Raw genomic sequence first — 26,078 nt, 5'->3', positions numbered from 1 at the left:
AATTTGTAGTTGTTCTGGCTGCCTGCCTGTGTCAGCTCATACAGTTTTAAATAACACCAAGAATATCTTCAAAACTTAACTAACTTTATAGAATTAAATAATTATCTGTCCCGTCAGAAGTGAGGCACGTCATGCTTTTATAAATACATGAGTCAGGGTCCTCATGTTACAGTATTTTAAATCCTTCATCTCTTTTTTTTACCGCATGGATTTCAGGTATTTGTATATGTTGAATTCATTATGTTTTTTGCCATCCGGTCTCATAAAGTCCTGGCACAATTCTTCTGGCAGACCACATCCTTACTGGCCTGTCTAACTTAGCATCAGCAGCAAAGTTGCTCATCTCAGTCTTCACAGGGTTCCCTTTTTTTCACAGAGTTACGCTCAGGAATGTACTGGATAGCCCAGGTCCCAGCTCTGATCTCTGAAGAACTGTGGTGGCAACTTCCATCCATTGCAGGAGTTAACCATTAACTCATACTCCCTTCTCCCATTTCCTTCCCACCTGTTAATTATTTATCAAACTTTACTCTTAAGATCTTATTTTAGGCGTAAGACTTCTTTTAAGGCTTAAGGTTTCTTTTCAAAAGAAGGCCCCTTTAGGGGACTTGGTGGGAAGCTTTTTGGAAATCCCACTGACTCTGTTAACTAGATCCTCATTGCTTACTGATCCTTTTAAAGGCTTTAAAAGCTTTTCCCTGCTATAATAAACACAGCCAAAGTTTGCATTTTAAAAATGTGTACGATGAGACAAGTACCAGGTGATTACTGTGTATGGTATGTAATCCAAAAAACACTGTTTAGACATCTGGGTCACTAAGCTATGTTAATTACTCCTAATAAAAGGCTTTATGTCTTAACTAAGGCTTTACCATCTAGATTAATTAATTTTTCAAGGTATGTAATGATAACTGTGTGATAAATACATAGCTTATGGACTGTAGGGGTTTATTATTATTTGGAGGCAATCTGTAAGTATGTTATGAAAATGTGAAAAACACTTCAAATATATATAAACTTCAGTACCCAAAATAATGCAAACATAAACAGGACCACTTCACTAAACATATGAATTAATTATTTTCCAGTGTCTTTAATTCTAATTGTATTGTGATCTACCCAATATGGTATTGGTGATTATTTTGCTTAGGTCAGATTTCTTTCATGCAAGATATTAGGAAGACATCTGTAAAGGTATTTAATTTAATTAAGGAAACACTCTTTATTTTAGACACATTTTTACTTACCTTGCATTTGTGCAGTTTGTTTCCAGAGTCCATGATTGATAAGTTGTGAGGCTTTGAAAATTTTATTAAAATTTATACCTTAAAAAAATCACTGTATGGAATTTTAAAACTTGTAAAAGAAATGACTGAAGCATACTGTACACATGTTGATAGCCCATACTGACAATGTAAATAAAACTCCTACTGCATTAATGTTGTTTTGTACTCAGCTGCAGATACATGCGGTGAATGTAAAAAGCCCTTTGCAGAAGACAATGGTGCAGCACACCAGATTTCTTCTTCAGTTCCTGAACCTGATAAACGATGGGAGAACAGCAGTGTTCAGTGCTTCGGATTTCCCTGTCAGTGGGCCAGCTCCATGCCAGGCACTACCCTAGCACCAGCACAGGCTGGGACTGAACCGCAGCTCTGTGGAGAACAACCTGGGGGTCCTGCTGGACAACAAGCTGTCCATGAGCCAGGAGTGCCCCTGTGGCCAAGAAGGCAAATGGAATTCTGCAGTGCATTAGGAAGAGAATTGCCAGCAGGTCAAGGGAAGTAATCCTGCCCCTCTGCTTAGCCCCGGAAATACCACACCTGGAGTTCTGTGTCCAGTTCTGGGATCCTCAGTACAAGAGAGACATGAAGCTGCTGAAGCGGTTGCACTGGAGGGCAACAATGCTGATTAGGGGACGGAAGCATCTCTCTTACCTAAGGAAAGGCTGGGGAAGCTGGGTCTGTTCAGCCTCAAGAGGAGATGACTGAGAGGAGACCTGATCAACGTCTGGAAGTACCTAAAGGGAAGGTGTCAAGACGATGGAGCCAGGCTCTTCTCGGTGGTGCCAAGCAATAGGACAAGAGGCTATGGGCAGAAACTGATGCAAAGTAAGTTCCACCTCAATATGAAGAATACCTTTTTTTTTCTGTGCGAGTAACCGCGCATTGGAACAGATTGTGGACTCTCCCTCACCGGAGTTACTCAAGAACTGTCTGGATGCAATCCTGTGCGATGTACTCTAGGATGACCCTGCCTGAGCAGGGAGGTTGGAACACACGACCCTCGGCGGTCCCTTCCAACCTGACCCATTCTGTCATGCTGTGAGTCACGGCGCCCAGCCCTCCCGCGGGGCCCGGCCGCGCCCCGCGCCCCGCTCCCCGCCGGCACCCGCACCGCCAGCGCGCCGCGATTTCGGGAAAGCTCCCACAGCTCCTGGCCGGGGCGGTCCCGCCACTCCCGGCCGGCCGGAAGCTCCCGCCTCCCCGGGCGAAGGCCGTGGGGCCGCCGCAGGTGAGGCCGCCGGGGCGCTACAGGTGTTGGGCGGCTGCTCCTGGGTCAGTGGGCGCTCTCCGCTCGGCTTGTCCTTCTCCGGTGCCGGCCGCCCTTGGGACCTCGCGGCAGTTCCCTCCCGTCGGGTGAGCCGAGCGGGGCCGGCGAGCGCCCGGGGCCGCGCTGAGCGCCGGCCATGTCGCGGAGCTCGCAGGGCGGGCGGTCCGGCAGGTCCCCGCTGCCCCGCGGGGCCAGCCCCGGGTCCGCCGCCGCCCCGCTGCCGCCGCCTCCGCTGCCCCTGCAGCCTCCCTTCGGCCCCGGCGGGGGCACCCCCAGCCCCGGCGCGCCAGCAGAGCTCAAGCCGGTTCGGCGGTTCATTCCGGACTCCTGGAAGAACTTCTTTAAAGGGAGACGCCACCCCGGCTCCAGCTGGGATAGCACGGCCTCCGACATCAGGTACATCTCGGACGGGGTCGAGTGCTCGCCGCCTCCCTCTCCCACCCCGCTGCAGCCGGGGACCAAGGCTGTGCCTGGCTCCTACACGGACCCTTTCGGGGCGTCGGGCGGGAGCTACAACTCTCGGAAGGAGGCCGAGGCCATGCTGCCTTCCGGAGACCCCTTGAGCTCGCTGGAGCGCCGCGCCGGCACTGGGCAGACGTACAGCGAGCGGGTGGAGGAGTACCACCAGCGGTACGCCTACATGAAGTCCTGGGCAGGGTTGCTCAGGATCCTCGGCGTGGCTGAGCTGCTGCTGGGCGCCGCCGTCTTCGCCTGTGTCACCGCCTACGTGCACAAGGACAACGAGTGGTACAACATGTTCGGGTACTCGCAGCCCTACGGATACGGGGTGGGCAGCGCCTATGGGGGATACTCCTACAGCGGGCCCAAAACGCCTTTCATCCTGGTGGTGGCGGGAATGGCGTGGATCGTCACGATAGTGCTGCTCGTGCTGGGCATGTCCATGTACTACCGAACTATCCTCCTCGATTCCAACTGGTGGCCTCTGACCGAGTTTGGGATCAATGTGGCCTTGTTCTTCCTGTACATGTCGGCTGCCATAGTGTACGTAAACGATACCAACCGAGGTGGGCTCTGCTATTACCAGTGGTTTAAGACGCCGATAAATGCATCTTTTTGCCGTGTGGAGGGAGGTCAGACTGCAGCAATCATCTTCTTGTTTGTCACGGTGATCATGTATCTAATTAGTGCGGTGGTTTCCCTAAAGTTATGGAGGCATGAAGCAGCCAGGAGGCACAGGGAATTAATGGAACAGGAGGTAAGTTATTAGTTATCGCTTTCTATCTACCTGTTACCACATGATGGGGAGCACTTTTAAGATCTTACCATGGCATAGATGGAGTCGAAGCAATTGTCTTGTCTGCAGCAGGGCTATAGCCTTGAGGCTGAATTTTAACCAGCCATACAGTATTAGAAACTGACAAATGAAAGGCATTTTTAAGGTGTCAGATCCAAAGTCTTGGATACCTTTTTTTTTTTGGTTGTTTATAATTCACCTTGGGTAAGGACCTGGCAGTGTTCTCTTCATAATACTGGGCTCTCTTCCTGAGTCAGCTGTTGAACTACTTCCTAGTGTGTGTTTTCCAAACAAAGGAAGAAACGAACAACGTTCATCTGTTCAGCAGGGTTAGGTGGCTTAAAGCCACCTAGCATTTATCTGAAGACTGTGCTTTCAGCACATCAAGTGCTAGTGTGCATAAACCTAAGAATGTGAAATACTGATTTTTGTTTTGCAAGCAAAACTCCAAGCAACTTCTTTATGCCTTTTCAGCTTTCCTCACAATAGTTATCAGCAAATATTAGTAATAGCAGCATTGGCTAAATTGCAGTGTCTCAAATTGCGGTCAGCTGCATCTTTTTCATATAAAATATTTTGCCTGACTACTGGCCTTGCCCACACTAGAAGCATTCGATACTTGCCTGGTTAATGATAAACTATAACAGTAGGGATTTAACACTCATACCTAGAGAGTTCAAAGTAATTTGTGTAAAACGTCCTTCATTTGAAAACACCAACAAAAAACCCTTTAAAAAATGAGTAAGTTAATATAGCGTGAAAATTAATGTGTGTCAAATGTACATAAGCCTAACTTAAGGAGGGGTCAGCCTTTACATGATTTTAGAAGGAGAGAGAGAGAGAGTTTGAAGTTGCATTTCCTCTGTTCTGTGACTGCAGTCTGATTTGCAGCATTTTCATTTAACACTGGTTTCCATAAAACTGAGACTTTTCTTTTGGAAAGTAATTATAACTCTTCACTGAAAGTTTTTTAACCGACTGATAGTATGTCCTGCAAGAATGAGGTGATTGCCAGAGTTACACACAAGGTATTAATTCTTCCCTGTTACTATCCAAGTTTTTTTAGGCCAGTTACTAAACATTTCTAAAGGGAATACTTTAATAAGAGAGATTAGACTCTGGAGAGTGCTGTGCAAAACAGCTGCAGGTTGAGCTACCGGTTAGTGCACTGTTGCGTGTTCTAGGCAATGAATTAGGCTCAGAGTGTTAGTGAGTTAACATGGGCTGGAATGTGAAATAATAAAGGAGCTTGGGAAGTGGATGGAGTATTTCCTGCAAGCTGTTCCTTACAGCTGTGCTCTGGGAAATCCTGTTGTTCTGGGGTTTGGGTGGTTGTTTTCCGTAAACACTCTTTAAATTAGTGGATCTGAAAATATTCTTGTGCTAAATTTCTTCACACCTAAATATAAATGTAATTTTCTGTAGAGTATTATTTTGAAAATGTTTGTATTTTAGGAGTCTGTGCTTTTGTATACTATCTTTGCTGAAAATAAAACTTAGTTATTTCCTTTTTTTTTATATTTTTTTTGATAGATGAAAACACAATCCACTTTTCCAGAAAAGAAGGTAGGAAATAGGAATTTATTTTTGTGTTTACTGGTAATTCTAAATGGTTATTATTTTCCTTGTGACTATTTAAATTTATTTATTTACTTACTTATTTGACTGGGAAGAGATGGGGTTTCGTTCTTCAAGTTAGTTTGGAGAGCATTCCCCTGCCTAGAAGATTCAAAAGAAGCTTGTTAAGAAGTTACTCCTAGTTCAGCTAGGTTATAAAATCTATAAAATTGTAAAATAGCAGATGTGATGGCTACCTCTCTATGTGCACTTGCCCTTTTCTACGAGGTGACAAGTTCGGTAGCATTTATCACAGAGTTTGGCAGACATGACTAAAACAGCAGGTCGTCTGATGATAGGTTTTAGACACTCACTCCTCCTAGCTGTGTGCCTAATTTGCAGGAGAGCCAGCAGACGCACAGTGCTGGTGCCCTGTGAGTTTAGCTTCTTCCTTGGTCTCTGAGACTACTCCAAAGACCCCCTTGCCAGTTTTAAAGCATCAGCAATGTGAGTGTTTCAGCCACAGAAACTGTTATTGCATACACTGCAAAGATTGTATAAGGTTTCCAGAGAAATTACGGTGTATTAATTTCAGTCCTAAATGTCTCCTGTTAGACACTGTGAATTTCCTACCACTGTTTTCTCTGTTGATTCAGTACTGGATCAGGATCCTTTTGTTTGTCTTCTAACAAGATTGCACATGTTTTTATTTGTGGATCAAGGGATGAATGGTGCAAAAGGAAACAAGGAGAAAAGGGAACTCCAGAGAACTGAATTATTCCAGTTCATTCACAAATTAAATGAATACCGAAGGAAACTTCCATACACTTATTTTTTAAAACAAATCTTTCCAAACCTGCAGAAGTATTTATCTGTACTCCCCTTAGGACAAACTGAAGAAAAATACTGTGTGACAAGCATTACTGTAACTCATTGAACTGATTTTCTAATTACAATAAGAGTTGTAAGAAATATCTGTGACTTCCTTCTACTACTCCTCAATACATGTATCTCGGTCTTCAAACAAGTTGTGTATTTTGTGATTTATATAAAACTGATTTCATTATGAACAAATTCTTTCTCTTTTAAAACAGTATGAAGATGATGACAGACCAAGGGAAGAAGTCAGTTACAGGCAGCTCAAATCAGTGGAAAGAAAACCAGAGCTACTTAATGGTCATATACCTGCAGGCCACATTCCTAAACCTATAGTGATGCCAGACTACTTAGCGTAAGTGACTTGATTTTGATGAACCAACTTAGTGGAGGATACTTGAACAATGTTTTTCACTCTGCATTTCTCCTGTATACACTTGTGGTTTCTCTCCCATGCATATGCTGTGGGAACTCATAATTGTGTTTTAAGTTAACGTTAAGAGGTAGAGAGGATGGGGCTGGTATCAGTGGCATAAGACCAGTAACTATAAATAAGGAATCTCAATTTAAAAAACAAACTTCAAATGTTAAAGCAGAATTTAGCAAGTACACTAACTGCCAAAGGAACAGAAGACCACCATGCAGATATTAGAGGGAAAAAAAAATAAAATACATGGGAAATTGCCTTTTTAGGGCCTGAAATTTGACTACTCTTACACTTTGTAAGTGCTAAATTTGTAACATGCTCCCCTTTAAAGGGTAGGCCTTTCCAAGTATGATGTCATAAATTAATTTTTACACTATTTGCTGTGGGCACAAATAGAAATAAGGGAGGTTTCACCTGAATATTAGGAAAATTTACTTTTCTCTGTGAGGGTTTGCACAGGTTTCCCATAGAGATTGAGTCTCCGTGCTTGGAGATATCAAAAGCTGTCTGGACACAGTCCTGGTCTAAGCGTTCCTGGTTGTGCAGGAGGTCAGATCAGATAACCTCCAGACGTCTCTTACCACCTCAACTATACTGTGATTCTCTGATTTCAATGCTTTACAGATATGCAAATTTCAGGAGGTTATGAGACTAGCAAAAAAATACAGAAATGCACTGTCAAGGTGGAGAGTCTAAGTGGTGTTAATAAGTTGTATCTCTAAAACTAGTTCTTGACATTTTTTTGTTTTTCAGGAAATACCCTGTAATTCAAACAAATGAAATGAGAGACCGGTACAAAGCAGTATTCAACGATCAGTTTGCTGAGTATAAAGAACTGTCTATGGAAGTTCATGCTGTATTAAAAAAGTTTGATGAGCTGGATGCATTGCTGAAACAGCTTCCATACCATCCTGAAAGCATATATGTAAGTACCTTTGAAATGGGCTCATGGAAAGTAGTGCTATTAGGTGGTATTAGGCAATTTCTGACTGTCTTTCAGCTAGGGCACGATGTCTTCTAATGCTGGCTGTGACTTGGTGCGAGTTTCCCTATATGTTACATCTTCTCTGGGCATTAATTAGGGATACCAAGTTCCAGTTATGATGTATACATGGTTTTCTGGGCGGGGGGTTGTTTCTTTGTTTCATACAAGTAGCTTTTAAGCTCTAGTGAGTCACAGTTGATGTATTTTCATTATGTCTCAAATAGAAGATTTACATCTAAAATGTTAGAACCACAAGGTACTGATCAGATGAAAATTCTGATGAGTATTTTGTAGAATTTACATGAAGATGTGGAGCACACTCAAAGTTTAAAAATCTGTGGTCTCTCATTAGGAACAGGAAAGGATATCAAAAGTTCTGCAAGAATACAAGAAGAAGAAAAATGTAAGTGTTTTTAGATTTACATTGCTACTTAATCTAATGACTAGCAAAGAGAGTGTAAATAGCCAGTACTTCTGACACTAGGCAGAATTGAGTACCTCAGGGCATCTGTAGCTATTACAGTCTTCTTAAACTTCGGCAAGGTTTGGACACAACCCATACACTCATGCCAACAAGCATGCCAACAAGTTTTGAGAATAATGATTCCAGTAGCCACGTGTGGGAAAAAAAACCCAAACCACAACCCAACAGTTGAGCATTTTCATCTTCTGAGAGTATGCTTCATCTCTTAGCATTCTGCACTCAGAAGACTAATTCAGTTATAGTCACTGACTGACACAGCCAGCAGATGAAAACAGAAAACATAGTCTTACCCTTGAAAAGAAGTTTTGTATTTTTTGAGGAATGGAATTTAGACACTCTCAAAAAGTAATTTTCAGTGCAGTCCAAGAGGTTTCTCTTTTTAAATGCAGGTAGCAAATGTGCATCTGTATTCCATTAAAAACATAATGCATTACAAATACCATTTTTTTCTCCATGGAGTTCAGAGTTTGTGTCCATGTTAGTTAAACTTCATTGCTTTTTAGGGGGGGAAAAGATTTATTGCACATTTATTGCAGTAAAAATATATGTATAAAATCTAAATTATGTAGTAGGATGTCATTTATATTTGCAGATTTCTGCTTTAAAACAGCTGTTTACTAAGTAACTACAGCATATAAAAGCAGAACATCTTCTTCTGGCCTTTCATGAAGGAAGGGGAAACAGGAAATAAGAAAGGGCCAGGGAAAAAGAGTGTGATTTTTGAGAATATTTACGTACTGTCCTTTTAGTCAAGAACCTAATTGATACTAGACTGTTCTTGGAAGAGCATGGGAGCCTAATATATTAATGTAAAGGTTTTTGTATTTTTGGCAGGATCCTTCATTTCTGGAGAAAAAGGAGCGTTGTGAATATCTGAAGAATAAGCTTTCTCACATAAAACAACGAATTCAGGACTATGATAAAGTTATGAATTGGAATGTAGAAACTTAGCTATGCCTTCACTTCATGGATACTATTCTCTATTTTTTAAATTGATATGCATATTTTAACCTATTTATTTACTCTTTGAACAGTACACTTATGGGGATTACTTAATCACTGTCATATATTTGGATGTTGTACATTACTGATAGTTTTGTAAACAGATCAAATTGTAATTGAAGTTAGGAGATAAGTTAGGAAACTAATTCTGCTTGCATTAGTGCAAATACTGGCCTCTTAAATATCAATACTTTATTTGAAAATACTTCATTTGCAGACTTTCAAAGCCTACGGGAGAAAGCAGTTTCCAAATACCTTCTGGAAACTGCACAGAAATACTGTTAACAATTTTGGATTTTCTTTATATGTGACATCTTAACGATATCAGAAGGATATCATTAAGATGCCTGTCTGGGGTTTGATGGACTGCCTAATTGCATTGAATAATTGGGGCAGTTTAGAAGCTAGTTTACTAAGAATTTTTGTATTGTATTTCCAAATGCTGTATGTTATGCTAGAAATTATCTTGAATTTTGCCCAATGAGAGGGGAAAAAATGACTTCTTATTTAAGCAGCTGGGGGAGGGGGACTTGGGTTTGTTTTTTTTATTGCCCTCTTCAGAGATGATGCAACAAATCTATACTTGGCCTTAGAGGAAAAGAGGTACAGGAGGAGACATATTAATGTTCCATTAGTGTTGCTATGGGTCAGTGTGCTCTGCCTACCTTTCCTGGATCATGCTGTTGGGGGTACATGTGTTTAAGGGCTTCACTCTGCATCAGCAAGTAACAGGACTTTTTGTCTAGGCAGCAGCTGTTAGTGAACTTGGCATTCAGAGAGTAAGTACAGCAAAATGAATTCTCATTCAAGGTATAAATTGTTAGTAGCCTCTAAAAAGGCCAGGTAAAACGTATTAAAAGACATACTTTCCAGAGCATATTTGCATAAATTCAGTATATGTTTTTATATTTTCTTGGGGATATTATCCTGGGGATAGGTTTGTATGTGCAAGTATTTTCATAAGCCAGTAAATTTTCTCTTTGTATCCTTTTTCACATCTTTATTTACTTTATTAACTTTTTTTTTACTTACTAAAATGGTTAGAAGCATTGATAGTTTCTCTGTACAGTTTTCTACTACTGAAATTTGTCTGTTCTGAAATGTTTTTTAATATAAAAACCCCCACCAGTGTAGCCATATTACTCTAATGCTTATAAAGACATTTTGTTAGAAAAAAGTGCATTGATTACAGTTACTGCAAATTTTGTTAGTGATTTGTTTCTTCTTTGAAAGAAAGTTTTTAACTTCTGCCTTAATTTAAAGGAACAACATCAGGAGAGCCGTTTCCAGTTTAGTATGGTCGTGGTAGTACTACCTGTGCTCTTCACTGCTGGAAATGTATTAACACACCTCACTCTGACCACTGTAGCCCTTCTGGTTTTTAAGCCATTGTCATTCACACTGCAGTCCTGATGGCCATGCACCCACCTTCCTATTTGTAAAATTGACATTCCAATTTTATCAGCCACTTAATTCCAAGAGCTTTAGTGGATGAAGTAAATAGCCACAAAAAACAAGATGCCATGGGAATACTGAGAGAATTTGAAAACTTGGCACCTCTTAATTTCAAAGCCTTCAGTCTCATCTGCCTGGAAGGTGCCTCAGTATTTTCATCATTCTGAGAACAGATGAGTGTCAGTGCTTGTGCTCTCTCTCTTTTCAGTGCCTCTCTCTCTGGTTCTTGTTTGTGTTTATTCCAAAGGAGAAACCTCTCTTCTTTATAAAGGAGATGGGCCAATTTTTTATACTTGTGCTGAATACTTGTTAAATTGTTCTTTGTAAGAGAAGTACTTGTCCAAGTCTCCACAATCTAAATAAATTACCTCTCACTGTACACCCAGGTTTCTCGGTTTTTCTCAGTGAGAGTTCTGGGCATTGCTTCAGTAACAGAAGAAGATTAATGCAAGTTTGAGGATCAACTGGTGTTCATAAGGTGCTAACAATAAACTGACTGATGTTTTCTTTGGAAGATTCACAGTCTGCACGCTTAATAGGTCTTCTTTCTGTAGGACAGTGAGACCCAGCTCCAGGCTCCTTTTGACAGTGGTCTGAGTTTCAGTCTTTGAGAAACTGGCTCCTGGTCCCTCAGACAGTGTCTACATAGCCTTTGGAGAACCATCATGCTGCTTCTTTCCTGCAAAGTTTCCGACAAATGGATTGGGAAAAGGGAATGCCATACCTATGCCTAGAATGAGGAAATTAAGTGGAAACATCTGTATGTGGGTTCTCTGTTTCCCAGCAAGATGCCAAAGGTGTGGCCAAGTAGATTTTCCAAACGTTGGGAAGAGAAGCTGGGACAAAAATAGTCCCTTCTGCCTGCCTTCTGAGTTCCAAACAGGATTAGTGTAGGGCATGACAGAAGAAAACTACCATCCTAAGGTACACAGGCCAACCAGTAAATTACAGTAAATTACTTGCTCAGCCCTGTATCTGTTACAGGCCTCAGGACTGCTGAAGCACTTCTGGTGTGTACAATCTGTGCACTGGTTTTGCTCTAACCTACAAATGGATGAATGAAAAGGGTCTTGTCAACATGCTGCAGACACGCTGAAGAAAAATTATTAGTCTAAGATTAGTCTAACATTTTCATCTCTCAGAGAAATGAAATAGGAATTAATGGCTGGAAGCTGAAGCAAGTTGGAGCAAGACAGAAATTAGGAGGAAAGTGAGGGAGAATCTCTCAATCTGAGTTACCATCAGAACTATCAAGGGAAGTGGTCTCTTGATATCCTTAAAGAATAGATGGCATACTCAAGACAAAACTGAAGTTTTTAGATGATTACCACCTCAATCTCTCTGTGCAACTCCTAATCTACACTTCTGCATGTATGTGTAAACAATCTGCTATGTGGTCTTACTCGTGACTGTGCTTTTGCAGAAGTTAGTTAACATGTAAATGAATCACCGAGGAATACTGCCCTACATTAATGGGCATGCCTTTAGTTACAGTTTGTCCTCAAACAGGAGTGTATACAACAAAAAGTTTTATCCTTCAGTCTTCCTGTTAGAAAATGCTTGCCTGGCCCCATAGATCTGCAAAGCAAGATGCTGAAGATTTTTAGCGTTTCTACAAATATAATAGTTTCTAAACTGGATTTTTGTTTCTTCTTGTCTTTGTAAGCAGTTGGGTATCCTCGATCAAAACAACTCTGGCAAGATTGGCATACTTTTTACTAAACCGTACATTTTTTCAGGCCAGATAAAGTGCTGCCTAAAAATGTACCCAAAAGTTTGTCTTGCACAACAGTCTGACTAGCTTTCATGACAGCATATTGAGTACAAATACTCATGGCAATGAAAAACCTAATTGTTTAGAAATTGTGAAAGAAGGTATCCAGTATGTAATTTATTAATTTCAAAATTGTGGTGGGATATCAAGCACTTGTACAATCAAGTTTTACAAAATTACTGTATATCCTGTATTCCAATCCAGCACTGAAATTCTAGGCCCTGACAATAAAAATACTCTTGTTCTGAAAGAAGTCTCATTTCTCACTTCTTGTATTAAAACCATCAGCTTGCAGCCATTTTTCATTTCAGTGTTTTATAGATTGGACCTTTTCCTTCTAAAGAGAAGATGGTGTACGTCCTAGTAGGAGTTGATCAAACTACAACTATATCAGTTCCAGGAAGCAAATCCTGACTTTTCAAAGGATTCCTGTTTTCCTGTCTTCAGACTGCTTTCCTTCAAAAAAAATCATTGATTTTTCGCAGGTATGGTTTAACAGAAAGCTAATTAATTTCTCCTCTCTTTCCATTATAATTATACATTGCTCCTGATAAATGCAACAAGCTGAAGGGTAGAGTGGTTAGTTTTTCCCCCACTCCTGGTTCAAGAATTGTTACTACTGTTTACATGTTTTCTTCCTCATTTATTGTCTTACTTGGATGCAGAGTGCGACTCCTTAGAAACGGATGCTCAGTAACTTTCCTGTAATTCAGGAGGTGAAGCCCAGTCTTGGCACACTTCCACTGTATCCAGTAAAGTTTTAATTGCTCTGCAGAGCAATCGGCAGTTAGCTCTGATCTAATCCTCACTGTGGTGCTTATGAAATGGAAACTCTTGGTGACATGAGATGAAAATTATTTTAGGTAGATGCAAATCATAACATAACATCAAAATACCTGAAACTTCTTGCTTTTGCTGTCAGGGTGATAGATGGCTGCCTTCATTAACCGGCCTATGAGCATAATTATGTGTTAAAATCCAGTGTTTTTTCCAGGCTCCTGCGTTCCTCTATTAATTACTGAAATTGCTTCAGTTAACTGCAGAAGTGCCAGACAGTGCCATGACCCTGGGGCCTGTGCCTGGAGACACGAGCGAGGGACCACCTCAGAGCGACGCCACCGTGGGCTCCGCGTCCGCACGGGCGATGTCTCCGTGAGGCGTCTTCCCTAAGCATCGTCCCCTCCATGACCGTACTTGAAGTATTTCGACGATGCTGTGGAAAACACAGCGGAACGTTCCCGGAACGGTCGCTCCGCGGTCCTGGCGGCGGCCGGGACGGTTTGGCGGCGCACCGAGGCGGAAGAGGGCGGGCGCCGACGTGTCCGGGGCGGCAGGGCTTAGCGGCGGGCGCGGGCCGGGGCTCCTCTCAGTGTCCTGCGGCTCTCCTTAGCCCCCCTGGGCTGCCCTTAATCCCCCTCGGCCCTTCTCGCCCCACTCAGTGTCCCTCGGCTCCCCTCAGACCCCCTCTCACCCTCGTCTTCTTCCCCCAGTCCCCCTCTTCACCCCGGAACCCTCTCATCTCCGCTGAGCTCCCCTCATATTCCCTTAGCGCCCCGCATCTCCCCTCAGCCCCCCACAACCCCTCTTAGCTCCCTCTGCGCCCCCTCAGCCGCCCTCAGCGCCCGCGGAGATGGATGACGAACCCGAGCGGACCAAGCGCTGGGAAGGAGGCTACGAAAGAACATGGTATGTACTTCCCCGCTCACCTTTCTCTTCTTTCTGGCGAAAGAGGAGGAGAAATCTCTCCTTTGCCCGCTGTAACATTCTGTTTTGCGTAGGGAAATTCTTAAAGAAGATGAATCCGGGTCGTTGAAAGCAACCATCGAGGACATTCTCTTCAAGGCAAAGAGGAAAAGGTATTTGGTATGGCCACGAGTCTGCTAACAGTACTGACCTGGTCGGTTATAAGGGCTTGATCATCCTCAAACTGGGTCGTCTGGGATGAGTTAAGCATAAGGCATGCCTGCAGGATGTGTTTATGTACTTCCTCCTTCAGAGGGGCAGGTGCATGCTAGATAAAATGGTAAAAAATTAATTTTATCTCTAAACACTGAATGTATACAAGCTAGGTATCCCATGTGTATGCAAGCTACAGGTCTGATGAAACAGTGCAGAGCACTGCAGTTGCAATCTGCGTAGCTTAGAGAAATCATATACAAATCAGAAATCACAGGATAGTTTGGGTTGGAAGGGACCTTAAAGATCATCTTGGTCCAACGTGCCATGAGCAGGGACACCTTCCACTAGACCAGGTTGGTCAGAGCTCCATCCAACCTGGCCTTGAACTCTCCCGGGGATGGGCATCCACAGCTTCTCAGGGCAACCTGTTCTAGTTCCGCACCACCCTCATGGTAAAAACATGTTTATCCTCTAATCCAAATTGATCCTCTTTTAGTTAAAAACATTGTCCCTCGTCCTATCACAACAGAAGCTGGCTTTTGGTATCATGGTTACAGATTTCTGTTTCACATTTCAGAAAAATTGCTAGAAAAAAACCCTAAGTTTTGCTTTATTTCAAGTTACATTAAAACTGGATTTGTCAAATTTGGATAAAATTTTAAAGTTTCATTAAACCTGGCAGAAAGAAATAGTTCTTATTTGTTTTCTGAGAGGTGTGAAATCTGGGATTGAGTTGCGGGGTTTTTCAGTTTGAGTAAGTCTGCATTTTGTTACTGCTACGTATTTGCCAGAAGTCTAGTATTGGATTTGTTCTGGACTTCTTTTTTAGGGGCTGTTCACTCTTTTGAATTTGACTTAAATTCTTCTGTGTTTTGTTAGACTCTTTGAACACCATGGACAAGTTCGTCTTGGAATGGTATGTTAATATCTTAAGCCTCTTCTGTCCTTAGTCCAAAACTGCTTGGCTAGAGGTGGTCATCTGGATCTGAAATACAGTTCTGGTGGCCTAACAAACTTCATACCAAACTTTGTGGTTTCCACCATTTTTATTTCTTTTTGAACATTCTTTGTTCGTTAGCAGTGTGGATCTGAAGCATGGCTATTTAGGGTTGGAGGTTTGACACACAGGGTGTGTTTGGCAGCAGCAGTCAGATCACATGCACTCAGACTTGTCCACTTCTCTTCGTGTGAAAAATGAGCATAATGGAAATGGGTTGTAAATAACCACATTGCTCTGTGCAATGCTGAGCTCTTCAGATGAAGACATGAATGTTCAAACTATGCATGTTTTGTAGCTAGTCACGAGAGGAGAAGAACAGTGTGCGTTTTTCAAGAGGGGGCTTTTTTCATTTTAAGAGAGAAGTGGAAAAATGCGTTACTTTTCAGTTGATGTTAATTGCACCACTCAGTATACTGAACTTTCCTTGTTGGAGGGAGGAAGTAGTGTTTTTTTAAAGTAAATGGAATAATGAATTCATTTCAATGAATGTATTCTGTGAGTGATTTTCACATATGGTGGAAATGCAGATGCGTCACCTTTATGTGGTTGTTGATGGATCAAGAACAATGGAAGACCAAGACTTAAAACCGAACAGACTTACTTGCACTCTGAAGGTATTCATGCACTCAAAAGTTTTTTCTTACTAAGCCACCTTTTCTCTGTGAGCTGGTTGCATTTTGCATTTAAAAGAATTGCAATCTCCTGTATGTGCATAGCCTCATCTCTCATCCCTACATTTTTCTCCTTGCTTCTGATGCTAGTCTGTCGCTTTCCTGTTTTTTGAATAGTAAAATCTGTGTGGCTTTATTTTGCCCTGCACATGCACTTCTGAACAGTAAAAACACTTTGCGAGGGCATATTATGGGAAGACACATTTGGAAACTGTGGAAACTACGTGTTGCCTATAGTAAGGGGATGACATGTTTTAATTACGCATCTAGAATTGGTTTATATCTTTTTCTTACAGTTGGGTTTTTTTAATGAATTCTTATTTGAAAGGATGCTAGATGGGAGTTGAACTGGATTGCTGTTGTAGATCATGGAGGACTTGAACTATGTACATCGTGTTCTATATGGTCTTCTCCAACAGTACTAAAGCATGAAATCCTGGATTTTGATGGTTTTGTACAGATCAGTGCTTTTTGGTGTATTGTAAACCTCCATTTGAACTGGCAGGAATCTAGAACTTGAACACAGGGAGTGAATAAAATAAGGGGGGAGTAGTTTCTGAAATCTACACTGCATTGGTTACATGGGATGAAGGAGGAGGGACGGGTGAAAGAAGGATGAAAAGGAAAGGCTCAGGCCACCTGTTTGTGTTACCCAACTTTTGTTTTTTTTAGTGATACTAGATGTTTTTCAAGTATCACCTACTTAATGCATGTGGAATAAAAATATAATTAGTTTTTAACTGTCTTAACTTTTCTTTATAGTTACTGGAATATTTTGTTGAAGAGTACTTTGACCAGAATCCTATTAGTCAGGTATGTACCACCATGCAAGAAACAAATAACAGAAAACTATTTTAAAAGGTAGTTTTGGTTATAACCTAGTAAAATGTTTTCAATTTATGTGTACCTTCCCATCCCTTATTCATCAGTCTATTGAAATTCTTGTTTCTGCCTGTTTCTGCCAGGCGTTTAGAATTTTAGAATATTCCTTTTTGTACGTTTTAACAGTAGTAATGAAAATACAGGAGTGTTTGTTAACTGGTGCATCATGTTGTGCTGCTGTTTTTACACTTAAAGTAAAACTTGTATAGACTTGTATGGTTAAATAGTTCTGGTCCATAAAGAAGTAAAAAAAGTATAGTAAAATTCTAAATAAACTCATTTTAAAACTTCCTAAGAAAAGTTTTGTCTTTTTTCCTTCCCCTTTTTCAGATTGGCTTAATTGTAACCAAGAGTAAGAGAGCGGAAAAAATGACAGAACTCTCAGGTAGGGAGGTCGTATTTTTTCTTAAATTTAAGATGTTTTTATCCTTTTCATTGATTTTACAAGTTCTACCTGATATACTGCTGAAAATGAAGTTATGTTATCATAACTCATTTTAATTTAAAAGATAAATTATTGCAAGTTGTCTGAAACCATAGTCTTTATTTTGATCTGTTTTGATCCACAATTGTCATTGTGTGCTTGTTTGTGATCAAGTCTTGACCAGAATGCAACTCAGATATATTGTTTCCCCTGTATTTAATTTTCTACCCTGTTCGTTAATTTTGTGTGTTACAATATCTGTGTGTTTTGTGAGATTTGATCAGATGCTAAGAAGTCAAGGTCTGTTTGGTTCCTGCCTGCTGTTACGCCGATCTCTTTGACTTCAGCAGGCTTCATTGAGGAAATTGGGGATCAATCAGTCTTTCAACCGTACTTTGAGGATAACAGAGGAAATAAAACTCTTTTTCTGTTTGTGACACAAGTCACACTCATGTTGAGGGCTTAATGATACCCTACAGTGATCTTATTCTTTTTGGCTGCTAAATTTTCTAGCAACTGAGTGCCTATAGAGTAAATGTCTGTTTTCTGCGTTCTGATCAAGATACCAATTTCTAAGGAAAAATACAGACCAGCCCCACTTCAGTTACAGTGGGGATACTGCAACACGATGTATCAAACAAGGAGGCCGTGGAAAAGAAATATATATGGACAGACAGATTCTTGCTAGATGTTTCAGAGATGTTTATTTCTCCAGCCACATGGCCGGGGCTCTGCCGAGGAACTGTTCCAGTCACGGGACCAAGGGTCCTTCTGCCCGCGCAGGGAACACAAACCAACCAATGGGAAGGAGGCTGAGCAGGGGCAGGGAAACCCCGTGTCTGTGCCCTCAGGGCCCCTCTCCCAGGGCTACACGGCAGGGGGAGGGACCCTGATACACTTCGAAAGCTGTTGTTACACAAGTACACCTTATTACATATGCAGTTTAAATATTTCAGTTCTTTAACTTGTTCTATCACTTAAATTGATTGTATTTTTTTCACTTACAGGAAACTCAAAAAAGCATGTAACTGCTCTGAAGAAAGCAGCGGATATGAACTGCAGTGGAGAGCCTTCTCTATATAATTCCCTAAATCTGGCTATGCAGACTTTAAAGTTAGTATATACAGGGAGTTTTTTTGTTTTCTTCGTGATTGTGACTTTTTTGAGAGGCAGGGATAGAATTTTTTTCTAAGTAGCATCTTGTATAATGCTGACTTGAGTCTTTAAAAGGTGACTTAATGTCCTCTTACAATACAAATCATTAAGTTAAATACTCTAGTAGTGCACAAGTTTATTTTCTATCACTAGATGCTTGTATTTAGTAGTGTGCTTCTTATAGAAAAGAAATTTGAAAACCAAGTTGATGGTATGTAGATATTGTGATGAAAGACACTGCAATTGTTTTTTACTGAAAGGCTAAGGTATGAGAGAGGACAGAGTTACGGGTTAATAATGTAAGAGAACAGGAAGAGAAACAACATTGTGTCACAATAATCTTGTGAGAGTTTTGGCATAGAAACATCAATTTCTAGAAATTTAGAAAGATCAATTTTCAGGTAGGATTGATTCAGAACAGTTGTCTGCTATGTGTGGTGTTGAGATGTACCCCAGTTCATGGAAGACTGAATTAAGAATTACAGCTAAAAACACTGACAGAACAAAACTAATAATCAGTGTCATGAAAAGCTATTTTAATTACTAGCTGGAAGAGAGTTTTCAACTGAGAACTAGAGGTAATTAAAAGTAATGGATTTACATTTAAAAACTGATTAGAGGTTTTTAAGAAGTCAGGAAGACTTACTATAGTGTTTCTAGTTTGAAGTGAATTTTGCCTGTGAGTATGGGTAAGGTACAAAGGATTCATTACAGCAAACAATTAGGTAACAACTACACAATTAAATACTGTATTTTAGATACTGGAAAGGTTTGGCTTTCAGAAGGTGAAAATCTGGTGCTCAGACAAGGATCTTGTCACAGTTTCTAGAGCACTTAATATCATGTCATCTTCTGACTTTGATACATTAAGGTCCTTGGAAATGTTATCATACAAATAGCTAAGTGTGCAGAAGTAAATTAATTGTGTGCTTTCCTTAGGCACATGCCAGGACATACAAGCAGAGAGGTTTTGGTAGTCCTCAGCAGTCTGACAACATGTGATCCAGCCAACATCTATGATCTAATTAAGGTACAGAATTGAAGTTTGACTACTGCATTGAACATTCAAGCTACCGGAGGAAAAACAGGCATTGCGGTGTCATCACCAGTTAATCTTCATTTAAGACTTTAAACCTTTTTTACTATTTCTTGTTCTGCACATGAACTTGAGTATGTTTTTTTCTCTGTTTGAAGTGTTTAAAAGCAGTAAAGATCAGAGTATCTGTCATCGGCCTAAGTGCTGAAGTTCGAGTTTGTACAGTACTTGCCCGAGAAACTGGTGGTATGTATCTGAAGTTCAGTAGTTATATTACTAACACAGATTTTAAACCAAAATTAAGTAATTTGTTATATATTCATTACTGCATTTTGATATTTAAGGATGAGTATTTTACATTGTGCTGGCAGAAAATTAAAGGGTTTCCTAAATCTACAAAATACACAGTAGTAAGTGAAATTATTATCAGCTGGTAGCTACAGCTCTAGAGAGAAGAAATACATGTCTTTTCAAACCTTGTGTTCCACATAGAAAGCTATGTGATGTGGAACTTTATCAATGTAACATGCTAGTATCAATTGCTGCAGTGGTAACTCTTACACTGTGAGTACTACACTGTCAAGTTGGAGAAAAAGCTTTGTGCCTTCATATCTAATTTAACATTCTGTTATTCCTAATTTTAAAACTTGCTGTTTTCAGTAGCATTAATAGGGCTGCTTTTTAGGAACAGGATTGGATAAATTGTGTTTTCTACCTAGTTGTTTTCTGTCATTTGGCGTATATGTTTGTACTGTTTTTTGCTCATAACCTGACAGTACGGCATTTCTTCATTTGTCACAGGAACATACCACGTTATTTTAGACGAAAGTCATTATAAGGAACTGCTGATGCACCATGTTAGTCCTCCACCCGCCAGTTCAAGTTCTGAGTGCTCCCTTATTCGAATGGGTAGGATATGGTTTTGTCAAATTCCTAGCACAAGATTTGCTTTGTCTTTTCCTTTATTTGCCTCTCCTCTGTTAAAGCTATACAAGTAGTAAGAAGCGTAATAAAGACATTGTGGATTTTTTTTTTTATTTTAACTTTTATTTTGCTAAATAAGTATCAGTTTTCATGATGTTGTTCCTGCAGAGTACTCAGCTATTAAATAAACCTTATTAAGTGAGACAAATTACTGAACAGAAGTTGGAAACAATAAAGTGGAACAATACTGACTGCACAGTAATTGTTATAAATTTAATATTTAGAAATGAACTATGAAAAGCTATTTTGTTTCTCCCTCTGCTTTTTTCCCCTGAAGAAGGCAACTGTTACAAGTATTAATTGATTTTAAGAGCCAGAGGTAGTAGACATTTATTAGGAGCACTACTGTAGTGTTCTTTCAACAAGTAGATTAGGTACCTTTTCTTTTCCTGATGTGTTTCTTAATAAATTTAAGCTTGGAGTTAAACCAGGATAGGAGGAGGTGGAGCATTGAGTTCTCACTTTCATCCACCCTTTTCATAGAAAGAATGTATTTATTTTTATGGCTAGATATAGATACTGAAGAGGTTTACTTCTCATAGGTAAAGCCTGAGCAGCAGTTGGAAAAACAACTTCTCACCTCTCATGATCTGTAAAAAATAAATGGTAGAAAGACAGGTATCAGTCTCCAAAAAGTCCTGTAGTTTCATCTGTCATATACTGCACTTGGAAGGTGAATATAAGCTTGATGGATGCATATAAAAATATTGCCCCCTTAATTAGAAACTATTTTAAGTTTAAACTAGTTTAAGTGGATATTTGTATGCTGCTCATTCTGCTCTCCTACCATTGCACGTAATTTTCTTTTTAACTGTTCTTCAAAAATGGGGTTCCAGTGTGCTTCAGTTAACACAAAGTCTATGACAAAGACATTTTTTCAGCTGGGGGTAAAGTAAAGTCAGGGAGGTGCGGATGTAGGTAAAGAAGAATTTGGTACCTAGCAAGAGTGTATCAGTTCTCCTGCAATAACAAATGGGAAAGAGATAGGCCTGAATGTCTAGAATAATTTTTGAACTTCCTCATTGAAGTAAGAAGCTGACACTTGACTTGCATGTTTAAAATTGTTAATATGGGATGTTTTTCTTTTCAGGTTTTCCTCAGCATACTATTGCTTCTCTATCTGATCAAGATGCAAAGCCCTCCTTTAGCATGGCGTAAGTAACATTGATTAGAATTCAATGAGCTGATAAGAATTCAGTATTAATTATTCAATATTTAGAAAATCTGCTTGACAGTGAAAGTATTGCAAAATAATATGGAAAAAAGACTTCTCAGTAGAAATTTTATTTCCATTGGTAGCTCCAATATGTGGCCATAGTTACCTCTGTTAAATACGTGTTTTAAAATTTGCATTTAAGCTTTTTGAAGGTAGTAACTGGTACTTAGTTCTGTTACACAGTGATTGGGACACAGAGGTGGTACAAGGTATAAAAGTAATTACTGCCAATTTTACTTGCAGTTCTTGATTTAATTATTTAATTATTATTATCATTATAAAAGATAATTTTGAAGATGGAGGGATGTTATCTGAATAAAGTACTTTTTATGTATTTCTTAACATGACTTTAAAGGGAAGTTTGAAATAGAGGCTTCATTTGATGACTGTACCAGTGCACTTCTCAATGAAAAAAATAATTGTTTGCCAGGGTGGTAGGGGAGTCTGAATTTCAGAAGGAAACAGTGTCCAACAGCATGTGCTATTTGTAAGAATAAGTACTACGTGCATTTTAAAGTCAATACAGAATATTTTTGTGTCTAAAAAGAAACAACCATGCAGTTATTGTTCATATTTTTATTTTTAAAGATTGGCTCCTTTATATGGAAATACTTGGTCTTTGTTCTGTTCCTGTGGGAAAATGTGGTTACTGGTACCTCACCGTATCGATTGTTTTCTGACACTTGCACATTAAACTGTTGTATGCAATCTAGTGAAACTTTTAAAATGATATGTTGTGTAAATAACACGATTTGTAGTTACGTGGTAGCATGGTATTATCTCTTAAGTACTGAGTTGTTTCTTTCTACTGTAGGCAATTGGAAAATAACAGTGACCCAGGTCTCACACTGGGTGGATATTTTTGTCCTCAGTGCAGAGCCAAATACTGTGAGCTTCCTGTGGAATGCAAAATCTGTGGTAAGTAGCAAGAAAAGGTGAGCAGATGAATCAGGAGTTTGTGGTAAGAGAATTAAGGGGTAGAAAAATTCAGCTATACTTAGTAATTAAAAGCCAGCTCTGCTTTAAGGGTCCTGCGTTTTTGTGACCTGGGATGTCAACTCCATCCAAATGTCTCTCAGGACTATACCTGTAACAGTAAAGCTGTATCATATTCCTTGGGATAAAGAATATACCTATGGCAAAGTGGGGAAGAGGGGTGATGCATGCGGGAGTGGTAACTTCTCAAGAATCCTCATTTAACTAGACACACCCATATTTCAGACTCCTCAGTGCAAGGCCATGGAAATAGAGTGCTTTGGAGTAAGAGGACAGAAGTACTCTCACCTCCAGGAGTACATGGATGAGAGATTTCCAAGTTGAACCCAAGGGCAGGCTGCATAGTGACACATGACAGGTTGTAAAGTTGTAAACAGAAGCCTTGCAAATGTTAATGGACTGTGCAACCAAAACGATGCCTCCGCCCATTGCTCTTCGTGAGGGTGGGAGAAAGGATTAGCATGGTTTATAGTATTAATATTGTTGGGGGGATGCTGTTCTCCTAGCTTCTACAGGCATATGACTAAAACATGATAGGTATTACCAGGATGCATGTATTTGGAAAGAGGATGAAATAATTATAGTTTTGGGTCACTTTAGCCTAGTTTAAGTTTTTCCTACCAGCATGAGTTCCATTCCAGCAAGGGAATAGTGTAAACTGGAGATACCCTATGTATCTGCAGTGAGGTCTCCACAGCTGCAGTGATCAGCAGAACAACAGTTTGGACAATTACACTGCATGTGAGTGAGCGATGGAGATGTTTGTGCCAGTCCATGCCCCAGCTAACTTATTCTCATGGTCTAACCCCAGCTGGCGAGTCAGCCCCAGACACCCACACACTCCCCACTGGTGAGATGGGGGAGAGAATCAGAAGTGTGAAAGTGAGGAAACTCATGGGTGACGTTAAAGGCAATTTAATAGTTACGGCAAAAGCTGTGCACGCAAGCCAAGCAAAGTAAGTAATTCATTCACCACTTCCCATCAGCAGAATCTCCCAGAAAGGAGGACTCCATCACAAGTAAAAGTTACTTGAGAAAGTAAATGCCATCACCCTGAACATTTTCCCATTTCCACCTTCTCCACCCAGCTTTATAGGCTGAGCATGATGCCATATGGTGTGGGATATCCCTTTGTTCTGTTGGTGTATTGTTGACTGCAATCCTGACTGTATCCCCTCCCAATGCCTTGTCCACCCCCAAGCCTACTCACTGGTGGAGTAAGAAACAGAAAGGGCCTTGATTGTGTGTAAGCACTGTTCAGCACTAAAGAAAATATTCCTGCCTTATCAACCCTGTTTTCAGCATAGATCCAAAGCACAGCCACATGCTAGTTAGTGTGACAAAAATTAACTGTTTTAAAACCAGCAGACCTGTGTTAGCTGAAATGGGGCTATGACATGGTTTTGGCAGTTGTGTAGCAGGCTGTAGTAGAGGTTTGTAATGGGGCATCATTGTAACTGGTGGTGTGATATAGCAGAACTATCATTGCCAAAAGGAGCTTCCTAACTTCACCACTGTGTGTTGTAAATGTATTTCCAAAGACCGAGTTAAACTTTTTCAGTAGAAATGTGAGCAATTTGCTTGTTCTTTATATTTGGATTTAAAACTGGACAGGATTACAGGTTTGGCTAATGGAACAAATAATTCTATTTTTTAAAATTCTTAGAAGCTCTCAACCACTGAGTAATTAAAAATATTATTTTTCCTTTTTACTTTATTTGATACAGAAAAGTTTTTCAGTAAATCCTCCCTTGTAACAATTTTGGTGTCTCTTTATTTGCAGGTCTTACGTTAGTGTCTGCACCTCACCTGGCTCGGTCTTACCATCACTTGTTTCCTTTAGATGCCTTTCAGGAAGTTCCACTGGAAGAATACAAGGGGGAACGGTATGCAAATCATATTGTGATAATGAGTGTACTTGTGGATCCTGTAATTTTTTTGTCACAAAAATAAGAACAGTTGGTAACAGCTTCCTTGCTACTGGAGTTCCTGAGTGTTTGGGTGGTGTGGGGCACCTCTAGCATTAAGAAATACTTGTAGTTTCCATGATCTGTGAGTTCAGTTGAATAGCTGAAATAATTGCCAGAAATTGTTACTGTGTATGAGATCTTTTTTAAACACTGATTTACACAGTCTTGACTCTTTTTTCCAGTTAAAATAATACAGTTTTGCTTTTAGGTATTGTCAAGGCTGCCAGGGAGAAATAAAAGATCAAAATGTAAGTATGTTGAATGGCATTGTAATGTGTGTTGAGGGGTGTGAGAAATAGAGATGATCCTTTAGTGTTGTCTCCTAAAGACCAGAAAAATATTTGTGAAAGTTAATGTCATGGTAGAGTTCTGTGTTAAACAGTCACGCTTTCTAGACTTCAAAGTCTGTAGAAGTGTGGGAAGGAATCTCCTAGTGAGCTGCATAAAAAAGCTTCCACTCTGAGCCATTTGGAAGCATCTACAGTGACCTGAGCTCAACCCTGTGGATATACTTGCTGTCAGAAGCTTTAATTCCACTGAGTTTCTGTGATGCTAGCAGTATAGTCTATTTACATTCTCTTGATGACATAACTGTTGCCCTACTGTAGTGTTATGATGATGATAATTTCTGCTAATTTGACTTGCCTTTCTATCCTTCCTACACAGGTGTACATATGCAAAGTGTGTCAGAATGCATTTTGTGTGGAGTGTGATCTGTTTGTTCATGATTCGCTGCACTGCTGTCCTGGCTGTATTCACGAGCACCCTGCTCCTGTATCTGTATGATCTCATCTCTTTTTAAAAATTGCTTGTCATTGCTTGTCATTCTTGCATGAATCTAATTTGTTTATTCAGCCATCGCTTTAACTAACAATCTCTGAACAAGAAGATGATTACAGCGGGATGAACAGTGGAGTAGGTGCAAACTTTAATGTTTTAATGATTTTATTACTTTTAATATATACTTGAATTATCTGTATCTATTTTCTTTGTTCTTGTCTAAAGACCTACAGCTTTTTCCAGCTGTTACTATAATAACGTGTATATTTGTAAATGTGAAAGTGATAAAACTGGTTTTTATGATAATGTGATGTTTTGTCTTGGTTTCATTATTTGTTCAACAAGAAGCCCTGAAAATACATTTTACACATCTATTTTTACAAACTTTTGGTTTTGCTGGATGGTGGATTTCTGTAGATCAAAATACTCTTTTCTAAGAATTTAGCAAAGATGTTTTTGAGCAATTAATTGGACATTTCATGTATTAATTTCAGGTACTATGGGTATTCACCTTGGCGTTCAGTAAGGCAGCTCAAATACAGCTGTTACAAATGTGCTGAAAACACATTTTAGGTTTTAATGGTGCAACTCAAAGCTAACTGAATTCTATTACTGCTGTATCTGCAGCTGCCTGGTTGAAGTTTCAATTTCTTACAGGAGGGTAAGGTTGCTGAAAGGCAATGAACTTGCAAAAGGG

General features: G+C 40.1%; 2 protein-coding genes across 3 annotated transcripts; both read left to right on the top strand.

Annotated features, from left to right (window-relative positions):
* The first annotated feature begins 2,379 nt into the window (after window positions 1-2,379).
* Window positions 2,380-11,108, top strand: LOC116437549 (MARVEL domain-containing protein 2-like). Of its 2 annotated transcripts, XM_032095286.1 has the most exons (6): window positions 2,389-3,769; window positions 5,342-5,374; window positions 6,460-6,596; window positions 7,422-7,593; window positions 8,006-8,056; window positions 8,972-11,108. In XM_032095286.1, exons 1-6 carry the CDS (start codon window positions 2,690-2,692, stop codon window positions 9,086-9,088), a joined length of 1,590 nt encoding a protein of 529 aa, XP_031951177.1. In that variant the 5' UTR covers window positions 2,389-2,689; the 3' UTR covers window positions 9,089-11,108. The 2 variants fall into 2 exon arrangements, with proteins under 2 accessions (XP_031951179.1, XP_031951177.1); XM_032095288.1 differs by lacking the exon at window positions 5,342-5,374 and having other exon boundaries at window positions 2,380-3,769.
* A 2,549-nt stretch (window positions 11,109-13,657) lies between these two features.
* LOC116437551 (general transcription factor IIH subunit 2) lies at window positions 13,658-25,685 on the top strand. The gene is made up of 15 exons (XM_032095289.1): window positions 13,658-14,054; window positions 14,147-14,224; window positions 15,147-15,183; window positions 15,795-15,881; window positions 16,701-16,751; window positions 17,151-17,205; window positions 18,252-18,357; window positions 19,339-19,429; window positions 19,594-19,681; window positions 20,237-20,344; window positions 21,510-21,573; window positions 22,450-22,553; window positions 24,415-24,517; window positions 24,810-24,849; window positions 25,268-25,685. The coding sequence occupies exons 1-15, from the start codon at window positions 13,999-14,001 to the stop codon at window positions 25,385-25,387; spliced, it is 1,188 nt and encodes a 395-aa protein (XP_031951180.1). The 5' UTR covers window positions 13,658-13,998; the 3' UTR covers window positions 25,388-25,685.
* The last annotated feature ends 393 nt before the right edge of the window (window positions 25,686-26,078 follow it).

Source organism: Corvus moneduloides, chromosome Z (assembly GCF_009650955.1).
Source record: "Corvus moneduloides isolate bCorMon1 chromosome Z, bCorMon1.pri, whole genome shotgun sequence".
NCBI lineage: Eukaryota > Metazoa > Chordata > Aves > Passeriformes > Corvidae > Corvus > Corvus moneduloides.
Note: the sequence above shows the minus strand (reverse complement) of the source record. Positions and strands in the feature narration are given on the sequence as shown.